At 42.3% G+C, this 21,024-nt stretch overlaps 2 protein-coding genes across 12 annotated transcripts; both read left to right on the top strand.

Moving 5' to 3' along the window:
* The first annotated feature begins 301 nt into the window (after positions 1-301).
* On the top strand, positions 302-6,642 carry LOC100196682 (Wilms tumor 1 associated protein-like). 3 transcript variants are annotated; one of them, XM_014195693.2, is made up of 8 exons: positions 302-529; positions 1,136-1,179; positions 1,318-1,373; positions 1,469-1,527; positions 1,639-1,766; positions 2,004-2,182; positions 3,274-3,428; positions 5,635-6,642. In XM_014195693.2, exons 2-8 carry the CDS (start codon positions 1,153-1,155, stop codon positions 6,207-6,209), a joined length of 1,179 nt encoding a protein of 392 aa, XP_014051168.1. In that variant the 5' UTR covers positions 302-529; positions 1,136-1,152; the 3' UTR covers positions 6,210-6,642. The 3 variants fall into 3 exon arrangements, with proteins under 3 accessions (XP_014051168.1, NP_001135179.1, XP_014051176.1); XM_014195701.2 differs by lacking the exon at positions 302-529 and adding an exon at positions 585-879; NM_001141707.1 differs by having other exon boundaries at positions 463-529; positions 2,004-3,428.
* Positions 6,643-7,594: 952 nt separating this feature from the next.
* Positions 7,595-20,059, top strand: map7a (microtubule-associated protein 7a). 9 transcript variants are annotated; one of them, XM_045718108.1, is made up of 17 exons: positions 7,595-8,276; positions 9,396-9,518; positions 9,934-10,008; positions 10,252-10,410; positions 12,381-12,544; positions 14,702-14,804; positions 15,080-15,205; positions 15,520-15,734; positions 16,077-16,249; positions 16,448-16,827; positions 17,009-17,162; positions 17,421-17,613; positions 17,763-17,867; positions 18,139-18,174; positions 18,496-18,707; positions 18,805-18,857; positions 19,177-20,059. In XM_045718108.1, exons 1-17 carry the CDS (start codon positions 8,120-8,122, stop codon positions 19,185-19,187), a joined length of 2,439 nt encoding a protein of 812 aa, XP_045574064.1. In that variant the 5' UTR covers positions 7,595-8,119; the 3' UTR covers positions 19,188-20,059. The 9 variants fall into 9 exon arrangements, with proteins under 9 accessions (XP_045574064.1, XP_014052958.2, XP_014052976.2 ...); XM_014197483.2 differs by having other exon boundaries at positions 7,596-8,276; positions 15,077-15,205; positions 15,496-15,734; XM_014197501.2 differs by having other exon boundaries at positions 7,596-8,276; positions 15,077-15,205; positions 15,496-15,734; positions 16,448-16,806.
* The last annotated feature ends 965 nt before the right edge of the window (positions 20,060-21,024 follow it).

The following is a 21,024-nucleotide window of genomic DNA, read 5'->3' on the forward strand; positions in this document are numbered from 1 at the left end:
TGCCTTTCTAAGAGGATGGTTGGTTTTTCTTTGGATTTTCTCCAACCATATCTATTGTGTTATATTCTCCTAAATGATTTTAACATTTCTACAAAATGCAAAGTGTTTTCTTTCCAATGGTACCAATTATATGCATATCCTGGCTTCAGGGCATGAGCAACAGGCAGTTTACTTTGGGCACGTAATTTAGGCGGAAATGGAGAAAATGGGGCCTAGCCCTAAGAGCAAAGTATACGGGAGTTCTACTCCAGTCTAGTAGGTGGCGGTAATGCAACATTTATTAGATGTCAACCACCGTTAAACCTCCTCGAAGAAGACGACAAAGGAAAAAGAAGACATCCCTAGCCTCGGACACGCGCACAATCCCACAAGTTGTTGTGACGCTTTCACTCCTCGTGCACTTGCGTTTCATCATTTGGCGGCGACAACATGGAGCCAGCAACCTAAGTCTGTAATAATATACCAAGTTAGACTAAACTGTTAATGCATAATTTGCCTAACTGACCAAGTTCACCTTTCAAGCTTACAGGTGAGTGTATTGCCAGATATTAGGTACAGTAGCTGAGCTTGCTCAACCAGCTAGTTAGCGAGAATCTACCTAGCTCTGTTCCAGGGCGTTACGTGCGGCTTGAGCTTTCTTCAACACGCTGCATATAATCCGTTTTTGATAATTGACTGGCTTCAATATACTCTCGTTACTCGCCAAAATAAAGCTGTAATTTATCCAAAACATGAACTACTTTGTTTACAGCAAAAATAGCTCTGGTCCATGTGCATGCGTCGTAGTGCAGATCAGGCGCATGCGCGCATAGACCCGAGCTAGAAACTACCGACCTAGCAATATTGAAGTGAAATGAGCTCGTTTACCAACACTAGTAGGTAGTTAACTAGCTATATTATAAATGATTTCCCTATATTTGATAAATATCTGCTAACTAACTATGATGTGGGCTAACGGACGTTACGGTTACCTAACCAGCCTGCTAGCTAGCTAACGTTAGGCCAGCTAGCAACATTTTAGAGAGCTAACTAGGTCGCTAACTAGCAGCTGCTAGTGCTACAACACTTAATTATAATTAACGCTAGCTAACTAAACTATATAATGATCAAGCTCTGATTTATATATAATTTCAAGGTATCCCCAAGGCCAGAATGACTGAGGAACCTTTACCTAAAAAGGTGAGTTCAAGAAGTAACGTTAACCAGGCTACATTAATCTTTCTCAAGCTGGCTTTTGCCTCAAATGACTACCTGGTCAAGACCAGAGTCAAAAGTCTCAGTATTAATACTGATCAATTATCCCATTTGCCTATCAAGGTTCGCCTCAGTGAAGGTGATCTGAAGACTTTGACCAGAGAGGAGCTCTGTGAAAGGTATTGCTATAAATTAGCTAACTTTGCTAGTGTGCAAGTCTGCAAGATTACTTTTCTTCATATGCACCTTTATGAATAGTTTAATATTCTTTCAGGTGGAAGCAGGAGGATGCTTATGTGCAGATACTTGAGACAAAATACTCTGAATTGAATTGTAAGTAACGCTGGACTCTTAAATGTTAACATGCATGAATGCCCATTGAACAAATAGTCTCTTCAAAGGTCTGCACAAGCAACTGAAATGTATCCTATTTTGACTCCGCAGCAAATGATGTGACGGGCCTGAGGGAGTCTGAGGAGAAGCTGAAGCAGCAGCAACAAGAGGCTGCCAGGAGAGAGAACATCCTTGTTATGAGGTTGGCCACAAAGGAGCAGGAGATGCAAGAATGCACAGTGAGTATGGTCATGTGGTGTTCTGTGTCTGAAGTCCATTGGTTTGAGTTTTTCAAACCCTGTGTGAAAATGCAGAAATTGTCACAAATCAAGACATGACAGTTGGTAAGTAACATGTGATATGGACATGTTTTAATGGGGAAACTTGATTTACTGTACCTACTGTTGCTATTTTTTGGGACCTGAGTGCTCTGGTTACACATGGTTGACAAATGTATTATTTTCACCTATTTTCAGACCCAGATCCAGTACCTGAAGCAAGCCCAGCAACCCAATGTGGCCCAGCTGAGATCTACTATGGTGGACCCTGCGGTCTACTTGTTTTTCCTTAAGATGAAGAGCGAACTGGAAGAGAACAAAGACAAATTGGAGCAAGCCCAAAATGAACTAAGTGCCTGGAAATTTACACCTGATAGGTAAACCAAACCAAAATAACCCTCGATCCTCCAGCCAAAGACTGTGCCAGCCAGACAACTGACTCTCTTCTGCAAGAATGCAAAATGGAGGGAAAGGAAGGCAGGAAAATGCAATACGCTCAAACATGACTGTGACTTTTTAAAAAGGAAAGAGAGACAGATCAGATCAGCCCCACTACTCCTCCTGCATATGTCATAAACTCTTTGTCAGGTGAACTGGTTTCAGCTCTGAGTGACCCTGTTAAGGGGCTTGAAGGAATCGGGACTGCTCAGAAGAGATGGTCACTGACACTGAACCTCCAAACCCTCTCCCGCTAGGAACATTGCTATACTTTGTTTGGTTTGATCGGAACATTTCAGTGTGAATGGCTTAGGCCTAGATCACACAACTTGTCTCCTTACTTAGTACATGCTTTCTCCAATAAATGCTAACTTAAACTAACTTGACCCCATTCCACATAGAGTATAGATATCGATTTAAATTAAAGAGTTGAAAATGGAGGGACTTGCACAAGGCCCAGTCCAGAGACTGTTAAAGACTAAAGACATTTGTTATAGTGATCCTGGGCTTGCTTCAAGGAGTCATCTTGAACACCTTTTTCAGTAATATGAACGATACCCAGGTATGACTGTTTCATTTTATTAATCGCTCAATAATCCAAACCTTTTCTGTTCAGTTGAATTGTGCAATGTTTTGACAGCACTGTTAAAAGCAGGCCTGTGTTACCAAGGTCTAGTTCAGATGTATGTGTTTAAATGGTTTCACTGAAATGTTGAACTTTTTTAGAAACTAACTGGTTCATGTAGCAATGTAAGCACTTGGTAAGTCAAATGGGCAAAATGTATATTGTATTATATGATATAGGATCATATTGCCTTGAATCTTGGTTGCCATCACGCTAATGCAGATAGTACTTGTTTGCTGTATGATTTGGTATCTTAAATAACCCACAATGATATATTTGAGGGACTTAGCATTAGGGCTGCTGGGACTGTCTTTTGTTGTATGTATACATGCATGTATACATACATGTATACATAGTTGTATGTATAGTCCGTCATGTTGACGTTAACCCCTGTTTCCTCTGCAGCCAGACTGGAAAGAAGTTGATGGCTAAGTGCAGGATGTTGATCCAGGAGAACCAGGAGCTGGGCAGACAGATCTCTCAGGGTCGTATCGCCCAGCTGGAGGCAGAGCTGGCCCTGCAGAAGAAGTACAGCGAGGAGCTCAAGAGCAGCCAGGATGGTGAGTACTGTAGTCTCTCTATATCCTTAGCTATTTCACTATTTCTGTGTGGTACACAGGGCTCTAAATGAAAATAAATAATTGCTAGCACTGGTGCTCCTATCTTTGAGAAGTTAGGAGCACCACCACAGCAAATTTAGGAGCATGAGAAAAATCAGTTTTAGTCGTTTGAGATATAGCCTTTATGAATCCTTACTTTTAAAGCACATTTTCTGAAGAAGTTATCGCTTTAACTTTCTTTCTGTGCCACCAACTGTTTGCATATACTGGTAAAGTTACCAGGTTGTTAGTAGGGCTGCGCAAAAAAAAACCGAATTGTGATTTCTTTTCAACCAAATATTGTGTTTTGGCTTGCGATAGATCAAAACACCTGGGTAAACTGTTGGAATCATAGAAATAGAATGATCTATTCTAATTCTGTGGTTGGTGTTTGGCATTACAACAAATAACATTTAAATAAAATTTTAAAAAGCCAGGTAGGAGTTAAGACAGTGTAGGAACCAAATTGTTGGTCGGTGTTTCCCGGGGGATCCTAATCACATTTGAATAGATGTTGCATTTAGACAAATATTTTACAGTAGGCTATCTGATTCAGAACATGCCGTTGAACAAACATGCTGATCTATACCACCGCTGGTAGCAGCCTGCATTAGAGCTAATGTTTTCTTTGCCCTAGCTAGTTCATTTAGTTAGCCAGTTAGTGTTTAGCACAGGGCTCTAACTTTCTACACACAATTTTTATCAGTTGATTGCATCAGCACATGATTGGGTCGCACCGATTTTAAACCACTGCGCGCGATATTGACCTGTATTCTATCCAGAACCAGGCTAATAATGACTAGCCATCTTTTAAATTAGCATGCGCTTGCAGTGCTTGGCATTCAGGTTAATTTGCAAGTGGCACATCTGCAATGAAAAGAGTACTGGCCTGGGAAAGCAGATAATGCTATATCATTTACATTTTATCTTTAATTTGTTGGTTGAACAAGTAGCCTATAATGACCTACCCTCCATACACAAATAATTACATTTGAACTTGACTATCATATTTACATTAATTGTTTGGAAGGAGAAAATAAACTTTGTGCAGTCTCAAAGGGAGTTATTGTTAACGATTTTACACCGTCACTATACAGTTGTAGGGCCCTATGAAATCAGTTTGATCTTTTGGTAAATTCCGTTTTCCTGGATGTATTTTTTCCAGGTTTCTGAGTTTTCCTAGTTTTCAGGTTTTCACTCTCAAAAGCACTTTTTAATAGAACCTACTTTTTTTTTTGTATTTTTTTTCTAACAACAATGCTTAAACCACATCAGGAGACCACTTGAGTGAAAATAAAAACATTTGGAGGGTGTAGTTGTCCGTCAATTCAATTGTGTGCCTAGCAAGAGACCATTGTTTGGCTAGCAGTGTTTTTCTACTATACAAGGCCATATGTGATGGTAGAGTTTGCAAAACAAATGCCCTCTGACTGACACATATCATCATGATTTTGTTCTGCCAGGTAAGCCTACTTTGCAGTCAACATTTAGATGACCATAATTTTCGGCACATGCCAGCAGCTTTATCCTAACTCGCAAATCAAAATGATTAACTGACTCACAAAATAATAATAAAATAAAGAACCTGATGATTCATATTTAGAAGCAATGTGGAAAGCAGCATTGTTCTTGTTTTGGAAGAATACTTTGAGTGCATGAATTGACAACATGTTGAGAAAACAAACAGCACTGAGGAACTATGTGCTGCCTACTTTAGTGGCAGAGGGTGGGGCTTGATGTGTGTGTGTGTGTGGCCCGGGAACTGGAAGCAAGCAGCCGTGGGAGGCAGTCTGTCTTGTTTGAACAGTGTAGAGAAGAGTGTAGCGGCAAATTGTTACGCATTTAATTTTTTATAGGATTTTCGTTTTGTCGCACTGGTTTTCCCCAAATATAACTCCAGGTTGCACTTTAGAGCCCTAGTGGTACATATTTGATTAATATGTTATACAGTATATTATACCGCTGCCTTGATATGTTGTGGCGCTATCATTCTTCCATGCTAATATAATTTACTGTCATTCTTCCATGCTAATATAATTTAGCCACTTAGCAGACTCTTTTATCCAAAGTGATGTGTAGTCAGTGAATGCATACATTTTTGTTATGGGTAATTGGGTGTGTGTTCACTGCTGTAATATTGATGTCTGTCTCTCTGGTCTCCACACAGAGTTGAACGACTTCATCATCCAGCTGGACGAAGAGGTGGAGGGCATGCAGAGCACCATCCTGGTCCTCCAGCAGCAGCTCCGGGAGACCCGCCAGCAGCTAACCCTGAGAGAGAGCTCTGTTCCTGGGTCGGCCCCCCTGGACCACCACCCAGAGTCAGAGGCTGGCTTTAGCAAAGACTGCGAGGCAGGATTGGCCAAGGCCAACGGACCAGGCAACCCAAGCCCCTTTGATAGGACAGAGACAGCTCCTGGCCCCTCCCCATTCACAGAGGCAGAGACAGGCATCAATACGGAGCAGGATCAGGAGTCTCTACCGTCTCCATCTCCCTCCGCCACAGGCACAGACTCCAAGCTCTCTAGCCACTTTAGGACCATAACGAACCAGCTTAGCGAGGGTTATGAGACTGTAGACTCCCCCACAGGTAGTGATACCTCCGTCACACAACACTTTATAGAGACAAATTCAAACCAGGACCCTCAGGAGGACAGGATAGTGGCACGGACTAGTTCTAGCAAAGGCGGCAGGACTGTGGGCTCATGCCATACCCAGAATGGGTTGAATGTTACAGGGTAGGGTCTCAGATATTTATGGCTGGTTTCCCGGACCCAGAGTAAGCCTATTCGTGGATTCAACTTTCAATGGATAGAAATCATGGCCCAGAATACTGGCATAGGTTACTAATGAAATGTTATGTATGCCCCATCTTTAGAAAAGGTTCACCAGTAGTTGTTGAATGTGATGATATTCAGTGATAGACGTTCATCCAGATTTTTTTATTAGTACATCGTCTGTTTGTGCACGTATGATGTGTTATGATAACAAGGCGAAGTCAGACTTTTACTTTTTTTAAGTGTAACAAGTCTTCATGTGCTGAATACTTTCGTTTTTAACTTGATTATGATTTCCCATTTATTGTGAAAAACAAATGTTTACAAAAAATATGACATCCTGAGTTTGTAGATGTTCGTTCCAGACTGAAGTACAATAAAGATTGTTTTTAATGTAATGAGCATCTCACTTTGTATGAATAATCAGTTGTAGATTGTCATTAGGTGGAGTGTCCAGATGGACTAAGATAAATTGATAACTCAATAGTATGATTCCTTTCCCTATGTCCTTTCCTCCGTGACGGATCATGCAGGACATGAGAAGAGCTCTTATCCAGTCCCTTCATCAGAGACTAAGAAAGGAAAACAATGCAGAGTATTGAGACATCCCCCTAGATGGAAGGAGGCTTAAAGCTAAGCTACTCTCCTAGAGGCTGAAATGTAAATTCAGGCCGTCTCGAGTCCCTCTGCTGCCAGTCATTACACTCACTGTATTCTTCTCTACAATGGTTTGATTAAGGGTCGAGGCTTGCCCACCTCCAGCCAACAGGGAAAGACTTCCATCTAGTGGTTGATGATGATGCTGACTCACCCAGACTAGAGTGAAGCATTGTGGGATTGCAAGGTATAAATATCCTTCCATCCCTTGCCTCAGATTCATAACGAGTACAGTGGGGTGCAACAGGGCGAGTTAATGTCCATGTCTCAAATGGCGCCCTATTCCCTGTGTAGAGCACTACTTTTTACCAGAGCCCTACAGGGCACTATATAGAGAACAGGATGCCATTTGGGATAGAGACACACAGTACAGCACTGTACCACTGTTGTCGTGGCAACCATTCACAGAACAAGGCCAGATGGATTAATTTGCCTGCCAGTGACTGACTTTGCCTCCCTCCCTCCTTCCCCTATTTCTTCTGCACTGAATATTTCTTATCTATTTAGCTGGCTCTGGCTCAGTCCAAAATTGCTCCCTATGTAGTGCACTACTTTTGACCGTGGGGCCAGGTCAAATGTAGTCCACTACATGGGGAATAGGGTACCATTTGGGATGCGGGTCTATGGCTGCTTGTACTCAGCAGTGGGTGGTGGGATGGGTTGAATTAAAGTGACAGGACTGCAGTACATGACAGTAGCTAAAGAGATCAGAGTAGCACTCCAGAGTCTGTGAGCTGTGAGAGATAGTCAAAAGGGAAGTAACCATTTCAGTACAGTAGCCAGCCCCAGAGAAAGGAGGATAGAGCTTTTCACTAAGCTATATAGCATCCATGTCTCTAATATAGCTTGTAAAGGACCCTCATAGGAACTGGGAGAGAGAAAAATATTTTATATTCTCACAGATTTTTCTCAGTGTTATTTGGATCATGCATATCTGTGCTTTCCACTTCACTGGACCTGGATGCAGGATCTAGCCAGCCAGAACCCAGCAAGTCAGCTGGTTCTATCAGTTTACCCCAAAGGGCTTTTTCCTCCCTTTTTCTCTTCTATTTGTTTGAAATGCCCAGATGAGCAAGCAGCTGAAGCAAGAGGCAGTCGGTCAGCTGCATAGTGAGCACAGGGGACCAGGAGGACCTTCGGTACAGTACAGGCATCTTAAAATAGAAATATAAAAGGAGGAGAGGAGGAGGAGAGTCTGTTGTGTGGCAGAGCTGTGGTATGCCCTGCTCTGTGCATAGCAGTAACATGGCTGTGATACAGGAGAAGCAGAGGGAGACCCCCAGCAAGAAGCCAGTATCCCAAGAAGACAGAAAGGGGCTTTCTACCAGAGATAATCAAGACAACCAGAAAGAGAGCAGAGCCGGGAGACAGGGAGGTGAATACTGTGGTTTTGATACTGTATATATTTTTTACTGTGCTTATAGAAAAGCAGGCATACAGGGTGGTGGGTAGCTGTTTATTTGATATGGTGAGGATGATAGATTTGCTGTGGAGTGTTCACTCTGTTTATAGAATGACATGGAGGTCGGTATTGTAGCTTTACTGTGTTTATATACAGGACAGGCTATCCGAACCAGAATCAGCCAGAATCAACCTCTCCCTTCTAGTCCATCCTCAGTGGGGAGATGGTCCATCATGTATCTAGGCCAGATAATGAAGTCATTATTTTAACTTAGATTTATTTTGTAGCATGTACGGCAGGGGAATTTGGAAATGTCCATGGATCAGAGGATCTGATATTGCCTCGCACTTCTACATAGACGTTCATCCTATTCTCTACTGCCATTTTGTTTTGTAAACAGTGAGGTAATGATGTAGCTTACTGAATCCCCTCTATCTCCACTGTGGTAAACATCAACACTCATCATAGGCCCGATTCAGTAAGATACATTCATGCCCATTGTTATAGCGTCGAGTGTCAAGGGAGATCCTTTTTGCGTGTCCATCTCTTGCAGGAGAAAGATCATTTCTGGTGTACGTCTCTTGCACCAAAAATTCACATCACTATTTAGTGACCTCCTGTGAAGCATGTCTTTGTTCTTATCCTCTTCTGCCTCTATTTGCTTGTTTGTTTTAGCCATCTCCATGAAGACTTGTGTCAGGTGCTGGCATTTGTTTACCCCTGCAAGGCACAACAGGAACAGGCATATTATAATAGCTCTTTTATTAACAGCTAACATTCAGCCTAGAGGCTTAGTGCCTGGATTAAGTACGACCAGTCGATTTTCTGGAAACTGCAATGATATGACCCACTGTATCTAGTATTAAGCAATTTATACTACAGTTATCTTTTTCTGAGGTAGTCATGTGTCTCGTACTTTTCCAGCAGGTATAAACCATGATGATGCAGTTATACTTGTCATAAACATGTACTTATCGTTTCTTATTCTCATCTCATTAACGATCCTGACTAAATAACAGTCCTTTTGAGTCAGCTGAAAAAGTCAGAGAGACCTAAACAGGATGTTCTCTTCAATTCTTTATTTCGTTTTAGAAAAAGACAATGACGACATGAAGCCCTGTAATTCAGAGAAGAGGAGAGCAGTCATATGTGTTCCTGCCTCCTTCAAATCAGCTGTGATCAGTAACAACACAACCAGCCATGGAAACCCAGCAGGTCATACATCAGTTCTCTCTCTCTTTCTCTCTCTCTCTCTCTCTCTCTCTCTCTGTGCCTGGGGTACTGCTTGTTCTTTGTGGGTCATCCGTCATGAGTGGTCTTCCTCTGACGTGCATCACCGTTATCAAGACATGATCAATGTCATGCTTTGTCCTTACAAAAGTTTGAGTATAACCTGACATTGTCCTTCCCCCCCCCAATGTCTTAACTTTAAGTCTAAAAAAAAAAAAGTCCCCCAACTGTAAACATATTTTCTGACTGAAAGAAATAGTGACACTTCATTTGAACCAAGCTTCAGCTGCAGCAGAACCATCTTAAACTCCCTGTCATGATCAGTAATGTCACCAAACGCATACTGTTTAATGTATGTACTTGATGTAGAGTGAATGTGACATATTATCTAATATTCCAGGCCCACAGGCACTGAAGGTTGATGAGAGACTGAGACTAGCGAAAGAGCGGAGGGAGGAGCATGAGAAACAACTTGGTATGTATAACAACACATGATGACGCTACAGCTAATACCACTCAATTGTTTGTCACTTATTTTTGTCGTTTCTTGAAAGTATTTTAGTAACCTGGTCCATGTCTATTTGTGCTGTCTTTTTGCCAGCTCCCATGGAAACTGTCATGCCAAATTAGTTCATTAGAAGTTAGCTATACAGCACAGTGATCTGGGACCAGGGTACTGATATTTTTGTGGCTAATAAGTCCCACAATGTGTTTGCAGTGTCCAGAGAGCTGGGCTGGTTGGCTCGAGAGGAGAGGGCCAGGCGTCTCTATGAACAACAGCTGGAGGAGAGGAAGAGGAGGCTACAGGAGCAGCGAGAGAAGGAGGAGAAGAGGAGGACTGCGCTGGAGCGGAGGGAGGAGCATAAGAAACAGCTTGGTATGTAGCCAACACCCGTGATGATGGGGGTTCTCAACCTGGTTCTCAATATGACGTACTAGTTCCACTGGGTGTACCTTGCCTTATACCCAGGGGGTACTTGGGAAGACTCATAAGAACATAGGCCTGTTGATCAGTTGAAGGGGAGAGCGAGGTTGTTTTTCTCACGTGTTGGTTGTCACAGTGCCATTTAGTCCCAATCTAAATGGCACTGTGTAATATTTTTGAAGTTAAAATGTGTGAATTCTTTAAAAGAACTCATCCACCTGGTCAATTCATGTCAGCATTTCAAAACATTGAGGTGAGGGTATTTTGTGTTTTTCATAGGTGAGTGTGAAGAAATAGATTCTTTGTATTTTATATTTAAATGTTTGAATTATATCATTTTTTTTACATTTTAGTCATTTAGCAGACGCTCTTATCCAGAGCGACTTACAGTAGTGAATGCATACATTTCATTTCATGCATTTATTTTATATTTTTTTTTGTACTGGCCCCCCGTGGGAATCGAAACCCACAACCCTGGCGTTGCACACACCATGCTGGCGTTGCAAACACCATGCTCTACCAACTGAGCCACAGGGAAGCATTCTGGAAGCATTCTGGAACAATTATGTTTGTTGAAAAGAGGAAAAGGGGAGCCATATTTCAAACGAGTTCCTAGGCCAACCAATGTGGTAACTAGCATCTTCTAATTAGCATTGGGGGGGGGAGGGGGGTTGTCGTCACATGGAATGTGGGGTTGGTTGTCATTGTCAACATTTTGACTGCCAGTATACAATAAATCCCAAGCCCTTTTGTGCTGTTGCTATAAAGAGCCCCCTTCGTTGCCTCTCTCTCACACACATTTTTTTCTGTCACGCATCCAAACATGCACACATGTATGTGCAAACATATAGACACACACAAATTTACTCAAAATGTCATGTTATTCTCCAATACCCTACTCAATAAATTGGATGCAGTCTATCACAGTGCCATCCGTTTTGTCACCAAATCCCCATATACTACCCACCACTGCGACCTGTACGCTCTCGTTGGCTGGCCCTCGCTTCATACTCGTCACCAAACCCACTGGCTCCAGGTCATCTACAAGACCCTGCTAGGTAAAGTTCCCCCTTATCTCAGCTCACTGGTCACCATAGCAGCACCCACCTGTAGCACGCGCTCCAGCAGGTATATCTCTCTGGACACCCCCAAAGCCAATTCCTCCTTCGGCCGCCTCTCCTTCCAGTTCTCTGCTGCCAATGACTGGAACGAACTACAAAAATCTCTAAAACTGGAAACACTTATCTCCCTCACTAGCTTTAAGCACCAGCTGTCAGAGCAGCTCACAGATTACTGCACCTGTACATAGCCCATCTATAATTTAGCCCAAACAACTACCTCTTCCCCTACTGTATTTATTTATTTATTTTGCTCCTTTGCACCCCATTATTTCTATTTCTACTTTGCACTTTCTTCCACTGCAAATCTACCATTCCAGTGTTTTACTTGCTATATTGTATTTACCTCGCCACCATGGCCTTTTTTGCCTTTACCTCCCTTATCTCACCTCATTTGCTCACTTTGTATATAGACTTATTTTTCTACTATATTATTGACTGTATGTTTGTTTTACTCCATGTGTAACTCTGTTGTTGTATGTGTCAAACGGCTTTGCTTTATCTTGGCCAGGTCGCTATTGTAAATGAGAACTTGTTCTCAACTTGCCTACCTGGTTAAATAAAGGTGAAATAAATAAAAATTCTCAAGGCATAAAATGCTAATAAAATGCATAATATTTAAAGAGTCTTGTAAGATATACTGGTGCTGAGAAATACACACAAGAGTAAAAAGTGTGACAACCAACCCCGGTCAATCCCATATGAAGGGGTACTTCGGGACAGAGCAAAATGTGATTGAGGGCTCCATAACAAAGGACGTTGAGAACCACTGAACAAACCAAACTCAACTAAATGTACTTGTAGTTTCCAGAGAGCTGTACCGGTTGGCTCGAGAGGAGCGGGCCATGCGTCACTATGAGCAGCAGATGGAGGAGAGGAAGAGGAGGCTTCAGGAGCAGAGAGAGAAGGAGGCGAGGAGGCGCATTGCCGTGGAGGAGAAGAGGAGGCAGAGAATGAAGGAGGAATCAGTGAGTTCTTGTGCCTGGGGGGTCAAATCAAATGTAATTTGTCACATGCTTCATTAACAACAGGTGTAGAATAACAGTGAACTTCTTACTTATGGGCCCTTCCCAACAATGCAGAGAGAAAGAAAATAGAAAAATAATAGAAAAGTAATAATAAATACACAATGAGTGTAACTTGGCTATATACACGGGGTACCAGTACTGAGTCGAAGTGCAGGGGTTCGAGGTAATTGAGGTAAATATGTAGTGTACAGTACCAGTCAAAAGGTTGGACACAACTACTCATTCCAGGGTTTTTGTATATTTTTACTATTTTCTAAATTGTAGAATAATAGTGAAGACATAAAAACTATGAAATAACACATATGGCAACTGTAGTAACCAAAAAAGTGTTAAACAAATTATATTTGAGATTCTTCAAAGTAGCCACCCTTTGCCTTGATGACAGCTTTGCACACTCTTGGCATTCTCTCAACCAGCTTCATGAGGTGTTCACCTGGAACGCATTTCGATTAACAGGTGTGCCTTGTTAATTTGGGGAATTTCTTTCCTTAATGCGTTTGAGCTAATCATTTGTGTTGTGACATGGTAGGGGGGTATACAGAAGATAGCCCTATTTGGTAAAAGACCAAGTCCATATTATGGCAAGAACAGCTCAAATAAGCAAAGAGAAACAACAGTCATTACTTTAAGACATGAAGGTCAGTTAATACAGAACATTCCGAGGATAAGTTCATTAGAGTTGCAGCCCAAGTTCACAGAAATTGCAGCCCAAATAAATGCTTCACAGATTTCAAGTAACAGACACATCTCAACTTCAACTGTTCAGAGGAGACTGTGTGAATCAGGCCTTCATGGTCGAACTGCTGCAAAGAAACCACTACTAAAGGACACCAATATGAAGAAGAGACTTGCTTGGGCCAAGAAACACGCGCAATGGACATTAGACCAGTGGAAATGTGTCCTTTGGTCTGATGAGTCCAAATTTTGGATTTTAGCTTCCAACCGCTATGTCTTTGTGAGACGCAGAGTAGGTGAACGGATGATCTCCACATGTGTGGTTCCCACCGTGAAGCATGGAGGAGGAGGTGTGATGGTGTGGGGGTGCTTTGCTGGTGACACTGTCAGTGATTTATTTAGAATTCTAAGCACACTTAACCAGCATGGCTACCACAGCATTCTGCAGCGATACGCCATCCCATCTGGTTTGCGCATAGTGGGACTATCATTTGTTTTTCAACAGGACAATGACCCAAAACACACCTCCAGGCTGTGTAAGGGCTATTTGACCAAGAAGGAGGGTGGCCTCTGCAATTACCCAACCTCAACCCAATTGAGATGGTTTGTGATGATTTGGACCAGTGTGAAGGAAAAGCAGCCAACAAGTGCTCAGCATATGTGGGAACTCCTTCAAGACTGTTGGAAAAGCATTTCCCATGTAGCTGGTTGAGAGAATGCCAAGAGTGTGCAAGGCTGTCATCAAGGCAAAGGGTGGCTACTTTGAAGAATCTAAAATCTAAAATATATTTGATTTGTTTAACACTTTTTTGGTTACTACATAATTCCAAATGTGTTATTTCATAGTTTTGATGTCTTCACTATTATTCTAAAATGTAGAAAATAGTACAAATAAAGAAAAACCCTTGAATGAGTAGGTGTGTCCAACCTTTTGACAGGTATTGAACATATAACTAGGAATAAAGTGACAGATAATAAACAGTAGCAGCAGCGTATGTAATGAGTCAAAAAAGTTAGCGCAAAAAGGGTCAATGCAGAGAGTCCGGGTAGCTATTTGGTTAACTATTCAACTAAATATTTATCAGACTTATGACTCAGGGATAGTAGCTGCTCAGGGTCCTGTTGGTTCCAGGTCGGCATGGATCAACAGTTACTTCGGTTTAGGTGTCTATTGTGGGCATCAGTGTTGCTTTACAGCTTTTTCATATAAGAACAGTTTTTCCACAGAGAAGAAAATGTACAGATGCTGTTTTCCACATTTTGTGTACATATCTGAAGCTAAACGATTTTAAGTTATGATGTTATGGATCTTGGGACCAAGTTACTGTATCACTAGTCATAGCGCTCAAACTCAGTATCTACAGTGGATGTGGGAAGAGACTACTATATCACTGACACTGAGGTTTGTGTTGTGGTCTGAAGGAGCGCTATGAGTCTGTGGTGAAGAAGACCTTGGAGAAGAGCCAGAGGATTAAGCAGAGACTCAGCCAGGGCTCTCGAGGAAGGAAGACCGACAACAAGAGCGGTAAATTAATAAATGTCACCCTATTCCTATATAGTGTACTACTCCTATATAGTGTACTACTTTTTAGTGTCTTTTTGACTTTCATCCTCTTAACCCTTATGCTACCGAACTTATTTTTCACCCTGTAACATCTTTTAACCTTCATTTTTCTTCACTTTCCTCCTATTTCCTACCCTTTCTTACTTGTATTTTCTATCTCTGTTTTGTATTTTCTACCATTATCTCTGTCCCTGTGTATTGGCTTTCCCCCACTATGCTTGGCTTTACTGCAGTAGCTCCTCGCCGCTCCCCCCTGACTGCCTGGGAGAGGGCTCTGGTCAGTCGCCTCCTCACCCCTACCTGCTCCTACCTAGCCAGGAGCAGGAGCAGGAGTCATAATTGTCAGTCAAGAGAAGAAGAAGGTACTCTACAGAATGTAGAATAACAGTTATATATAGGAAATGATGACAACCAGATCTAAATCTAAGAAAAAATAACATATAAATAGTGTATTTTTTGTTAAAATATATGGATATTTGGACATAATATTTACATTCCCACAAAAATGGTAAGGCTTCTCAAGTAAATAATTTACTAACTCTGCTTCTTTTCCTTTTTTCAATCATTTTTGGACACATTCTTTCACTGTATCACTTGCTAACCCTCACTCCATTGCTCCACAACAATGAAACAAACATACACACTGGTTCAGTTGTCCATATTTGTCCCCGTTCAGTTTCATGCCACTCCATGCCTGCCACTGCCACCAACTCTCACAAATCACCACGCCGCTCTGGCACAACTGACCACCACCTGGCGCAGGCAGACCTCAAGACAGACTACCGGGCTGACTACCGGGCTGACTACCGGTCTATCATCCAGGCAAACTACCAGGTAGCCACCTCCCCCAGTCACAGCCGTACAAGCCATAGATCCATCAATGCGGCACAGGTAATACCTGCTGGAAATGTCATTGTAAACATAGAGATAGATCGTTTTATCTCTACCATTGTAAATGTCTGGGTCGACTGGGTTGGTGGGATGGTGTTGTTGGTTTGTCTCCGTGTAATGTACGAACTTGTGGGAAATAATTTCCTTGGAGGAAGACAATAAACAGACTCTATTCCTTCTGACTCATTTTACTATCATATTTATGCTATGTTGTTGGGTAAATTATATTAATTGTCATACCATTTATTGGCAATAAGCCTCAATCACTTTCATGTCTTTCTGCAGTCTTAAAAAGACTGCAGAAAGATAATCTTGTAACCTGCCTGTTGATTTATTACGAAGTTAAAAGCAGCACAGCAGGAGGAAAATGAGAGGACGGCCAGGAGGAATACTCAGCAGCCTCACATACCCAACGCTCCCATGAAAGCATTACCAACAAACCCACTACCCAACGCTGGCGTGAAAGCGTTACCCACAAACCCACAGTGCAGAGCAGCAGTGCCCTCCCCAGAACGGTATGACTGTCCTTCCATCTGTTATTGTGTCTGGATGTTGTTTTCACACAAATTACTGTACCGAATTTCTTTCATACAATGATATCACTCTGTTGAGAATATTGTGCATATTGTGCAACCAACCCCAACCTCACCTTTTGACGTTGTTTACTTATTTATCTAAACAAAAGTCTTCTCCGCTTCTTTTTTTTTCTTCAGTAAACCTGTGATCAGACAGCCCCTATCACAGCAGTTAGAGCTGGAACTGGACCCTGTACCAGAGGAGGACACTGTTCCAGTCCCCAACCCTACCCTCTCCCCTGGGAACTCACAGGCCAGCCAGACCATCTCTCCTGGGGCTCCAGTCCCCAACCCTACCCTCTCCCCTGGGAACTCACAGGCCAGCCAGACCATCTCTCCTGGGGCTCCAGTCCCCAACCCTACCCTGTCCCCTGGGAACTCACGGCCCATCAGGACCCCAGCTGCAGCGTGGGACCAGGTCCAACCATTCCTACACTCCCCAGAACATCAGACTCAGAGAGAAACCACACTTAGTACTGAAGGCAGTGCAGATGAGGGTGAGCATCTAAAAGTGAAAGGTACTGTGCCATCAACTACTATGTATTTTCTAGGTACATTTCAGATATTGTATTCTTGAGTGTGGGGTTGGGGTCAATTCCAATGAAGAATATCGAGTTCTACTCTTTGAAAAACAATCAGCAAATTTGGATCAGTGTGTTTTGGTTCAGAGTGACTCCTATGACATGTCCACCTCCTCAGCCCTCCCTCCTGGAGCCACTCCCAGCCCAAGGCCCTCTGCTGGCACCATGGACCCAGAGGAGGCCTCGCGTCTCCTGGCCGAGAAGAGGAGAGAGGCCCGCCTGAAGAGAGAGAGAGAGGAGGAGGAAAGCCTGCGCAGGGAGGAGTTTGAGAGGTACGGAGGGAGGGCCACCTTACATCTTCCCATCTCTCTTTCGAATGACCCAACATTAATCTTCCCAGTATGAACAAAATCTGTTGAGTAATCTTTTCGCGTAAAATACAAGTATGCAGTTGTGTCTTGTGGACCTATTTGTCAGCTTAGGGAGTCTAAGAGGGCATTTAGCGTGTGTTCAGAGGTTCAGATTCATTTGTATAGTAATGTGATGTATGGTGTGGTGTTATGCAAATGTTATGTTATGTGGGATCACAGGCGAGGCAGAGAGGAGCTGGAGCGCAGGAGGGTAGAGCAGCGAGCACGGCTGGAGGCTGAGGCCAAGTGGCTGGTAGAGGAGAGGAAGAGGAGGGAGGAAGATGAGCAGAAACATGCAGAGGAGGAGAGAGCCAGTGCAGAAGAAGAGAAAGCCCTCAGAGCCATGCAGGAAGCTGCTCTCCTCCAGAAGCAGGTGAGGGATGTGCTCTATGAATACTGTACAGTGCTAGAAAGTGCTTTGGTCAGATTGCCATCAGATATTTATGCACCTTCAAATTAAATAGATGGAAACACTAAATAATACATTGTCCCATTCTGATCCTTCCGCTCTCTGTGTCCCAGAGAGAGTTGGAGGAGACCCAGGCCAGGGAGAAGGCAGAGCAGCAGAGGCTGGAGAGAGACAAACACTTCCAGGAGGAGGAGGAACAACGACAGGAGAGAAAAAAGGTGAAAGAGACAGAGAGAAATGTTCTGATCATCCTGAAATGCTTATAAGATAATCTGGGGATCCATATTGTGTACAATTGACTACAAGCAGCAACCATGATCCCTATACAGTGGAGCTCAATTATGGGGAACTTCAATACATTGGGTGGAGGGAAGTTAGCGGTTATTCTTGTTTTGTGCTTCACAAAAAAAAAACGTTTGTTCTAAAGTAAGGGTGATAGTTTATCATAAAAGCGTTCAAGTCTTTTAACAGGCCTCTTTTTGTTTTCAGCGACTGGAGTTGATCATGAGGAGAACTAGGAAAGAAGTAAGAACATTGCCCTGAAGCACTTGGGTTCTGCCACACCTACCAATTTTTACCCATCTTTGGCTTAAAATGAAACAAAAAACACTTGTATTTTCCTGCCACAAGTAGCATAGTTGTTAACCATTTAAAAAAACTAACCAAACTTGCCCTTGACGACACTGATGTGATTACATTCATGCAGAACTCCATCCCAAAGGTACAGTGGTTTTAGCAAAACACTGCCTCAAATACCAACGTTATTAACCATACTTTACTTAAAAAAATAAACAGAACTTGCCTTTGCCTTGACCAAATTTACATTATTGTTTTGTTTTCATGCAGAAGCCTGTCCTGAATGGGAACTCAAACGATAACTCCTCCTCTCCAGAGGAAGCCCAACCAAAAGAGAACACTGAGCCTGTTAAGAATAGCAAAGGCACTTTAGAAGGGGTCATCAACCTAGAGGTCGTTGTCGGGACAGGGACCAAGCCGTCCAAGCTAGGTCTGAGTGACACGGAAGACATGGTTCCTGTTGTGGCCTTCAAAGAACGCAGGTATATCCACAGTGTATTTATGATTGTCTGTCTGATCATGTCATCAGAAGTTATGTACTGTATTTGTTGACAAGCACGTTTTGGTTCATTCATTCAGGTCCCTGAGAACTCTGACAGGCATGGAGGAGATCCAGTCCCATCAGCGAACTGGTGAGAGTTGATCCTCCGTCAGCTCATCTTTATGCTATGTAGATATTACACTCAAGTCCTGAACGAAAGAGCTCATGGTTCAAATGTCAGGAGTGAAAGGGTGGGCTGGGCAGGGGGCACCCCCATAGCAAATCACCACCCCACACCCCAAGAGATGATTGGATCTTGAGAGACTGTGTGTGATTTGAACCATGAAGCTGATTGCATAGTTAAGGCCATTCAATAATGTTTGTTGTATGTACTTCTGAGTCTAAGATAAGTATGACGTGAATCAACTGATTTGATCGTATTAACCCTTTTCCTATTACATATTCCTCAGAAGTTATCTGAGTATCGTACAGATCAGAGAGGGGGAAGACAACCCATCCAAGAATCTTTCCACAGCTGTGGTGGTTTTTTCCTCTCCATCAGCAATGAAAAGAATAACTGCAGCCTTTTTCCTGCCCTGCACTTTGAGAGAGTGCATGTGATGTGAAACCAACACACACTCCTTTTCCCTGGAAGACTTTCCTATCTCGGAGTCGATCACCATCTGGTCACGTTTCTCTTTAATCCAAAGTGGCACGAGCTGCATGAGGTATCACTATCTACAACACTAGACATGGGAGCTTGCTTGTTCAGTGTTTCTGCAATGACTGTCTTATCTAGTCTAAATGAGGGCTCAGGCCGCATATCTGTAGATTTAACCTGTGATAAAAAATGAGTTCGCTTCGGTGGGAGTCAGCAATCAATTGGGAAAAGATGTATTCTCTCTCTGTTTCACAATCATGACTGATGTTTTTAGTCACGTGCTTTAGCTTATTCCCTAAGCGTTGACTAACTGTGCTGCTATTTGAGCACTTTGCCTTGCAGAGATAGTAGGATAGTTTGTGTATTGGAACTTGTGTGCTAGTCTCAGACTAAAAGCTTTAGTTTTGAGTTCATATAAAGACCACTTTGTCTGACTTTCCCTATTTTTTGTGGAATATAATTGAAAAAAAATCTGCTATGGTACTTATTTTCAGCATAGTTACAGTACATGTGTGGTTTATAGTATTATACTCACTCGTGGTTGACCACTTGCAAAGTGTTTTGGCAGTCCCCTTCTTGGAAATTGTGCAATCATTTTCGAAAACAAATGATAAAAAGAAGAGTATAAAGTGTAAAATGTAAGCCTGTTTATTAAAATGTACAAAAGTGTAAAAACAAATAAAGCAATGCGCTGATACAAAGCTTTTGAATTCTGTATAATATATATATATATATATATATATATATATATATATATATATATATATATATATATATATATATATTCACCAGTGCAATATGGATGTAAACCCTCAGAACACACCAGTGTAAACACTCAAAAATAACACAACCCAATCATAATCATGACATGCCGCAGCAATCGTTGTCACGTTCAAAGGTAATGGCAAGTCAGTACAAACAGTGATACGCATGTCCCACATCTCAGTCTGTCTCCTGAGGCAGAGAGGGCTCCAGTGGACAGGTCAGGAGGACAGAGGATTCTGAATCGTCTAACTCTTGTCTGTGCATGCACCCTCTTTAGCTGCTCGTCCAGCGCACTACCACTCATCACCACGGACACCTCTTAGTCTGAAAAATAACATGACAAAACGCACCTTTTGACTATAACTTCATGTACCTGCCCTTATGTTAATCCACTAGTGCTAACTTGCTCAGGACAAATGACTAGAATTTAATGTTGACTGAGATATTAACTACAGAAATGTGCTATTTTAGGCATAGACAGCATGACTGGCAAACTTTTTACAAAACCATGACAAACCTTTGAGATTGCATAATGCTCGGCTGCTGGAAACTCACTTCCTGATTCTTGAGGTACATCAGTATATATTCTGAGATGGCGGCGTAGTGTTGTGTCAGTAGTTGGATGACATGGTCTGTATGATATACGAGCGACAATAAAATACATAGAAGAGCACAAATGGAACAACCTGGCTTACAGACACAGTATAGCATTTGAAAATATATGTATTATTGCTAGAAATACACTATCAGTCATTGTACCAGTCACAGATAAAATCAAGGAACTAGAAAACAAACAAAATACATGCATATTACCGTTCATCACTAGTTTGCTGATAATGGAAGCAGACCTATAGGACAGCGCTGCATTTTCAAATTTGAAACATCTTCAGGG

Source organism: Salmo salar, chromosome ssa01 (assembly GCF_905237065.1).
Source record: "Salmo salar chromosome ssa01, Ssal_v3.1, whole genome shotgun sequence".
Classification (NCBI taxonomy): domain Eukaryota; kingdom Metazoa; phylum Chordata; class Actinopteri; order Salmoniformes; family Salmonidae; genus Salmo; species Salmo salar.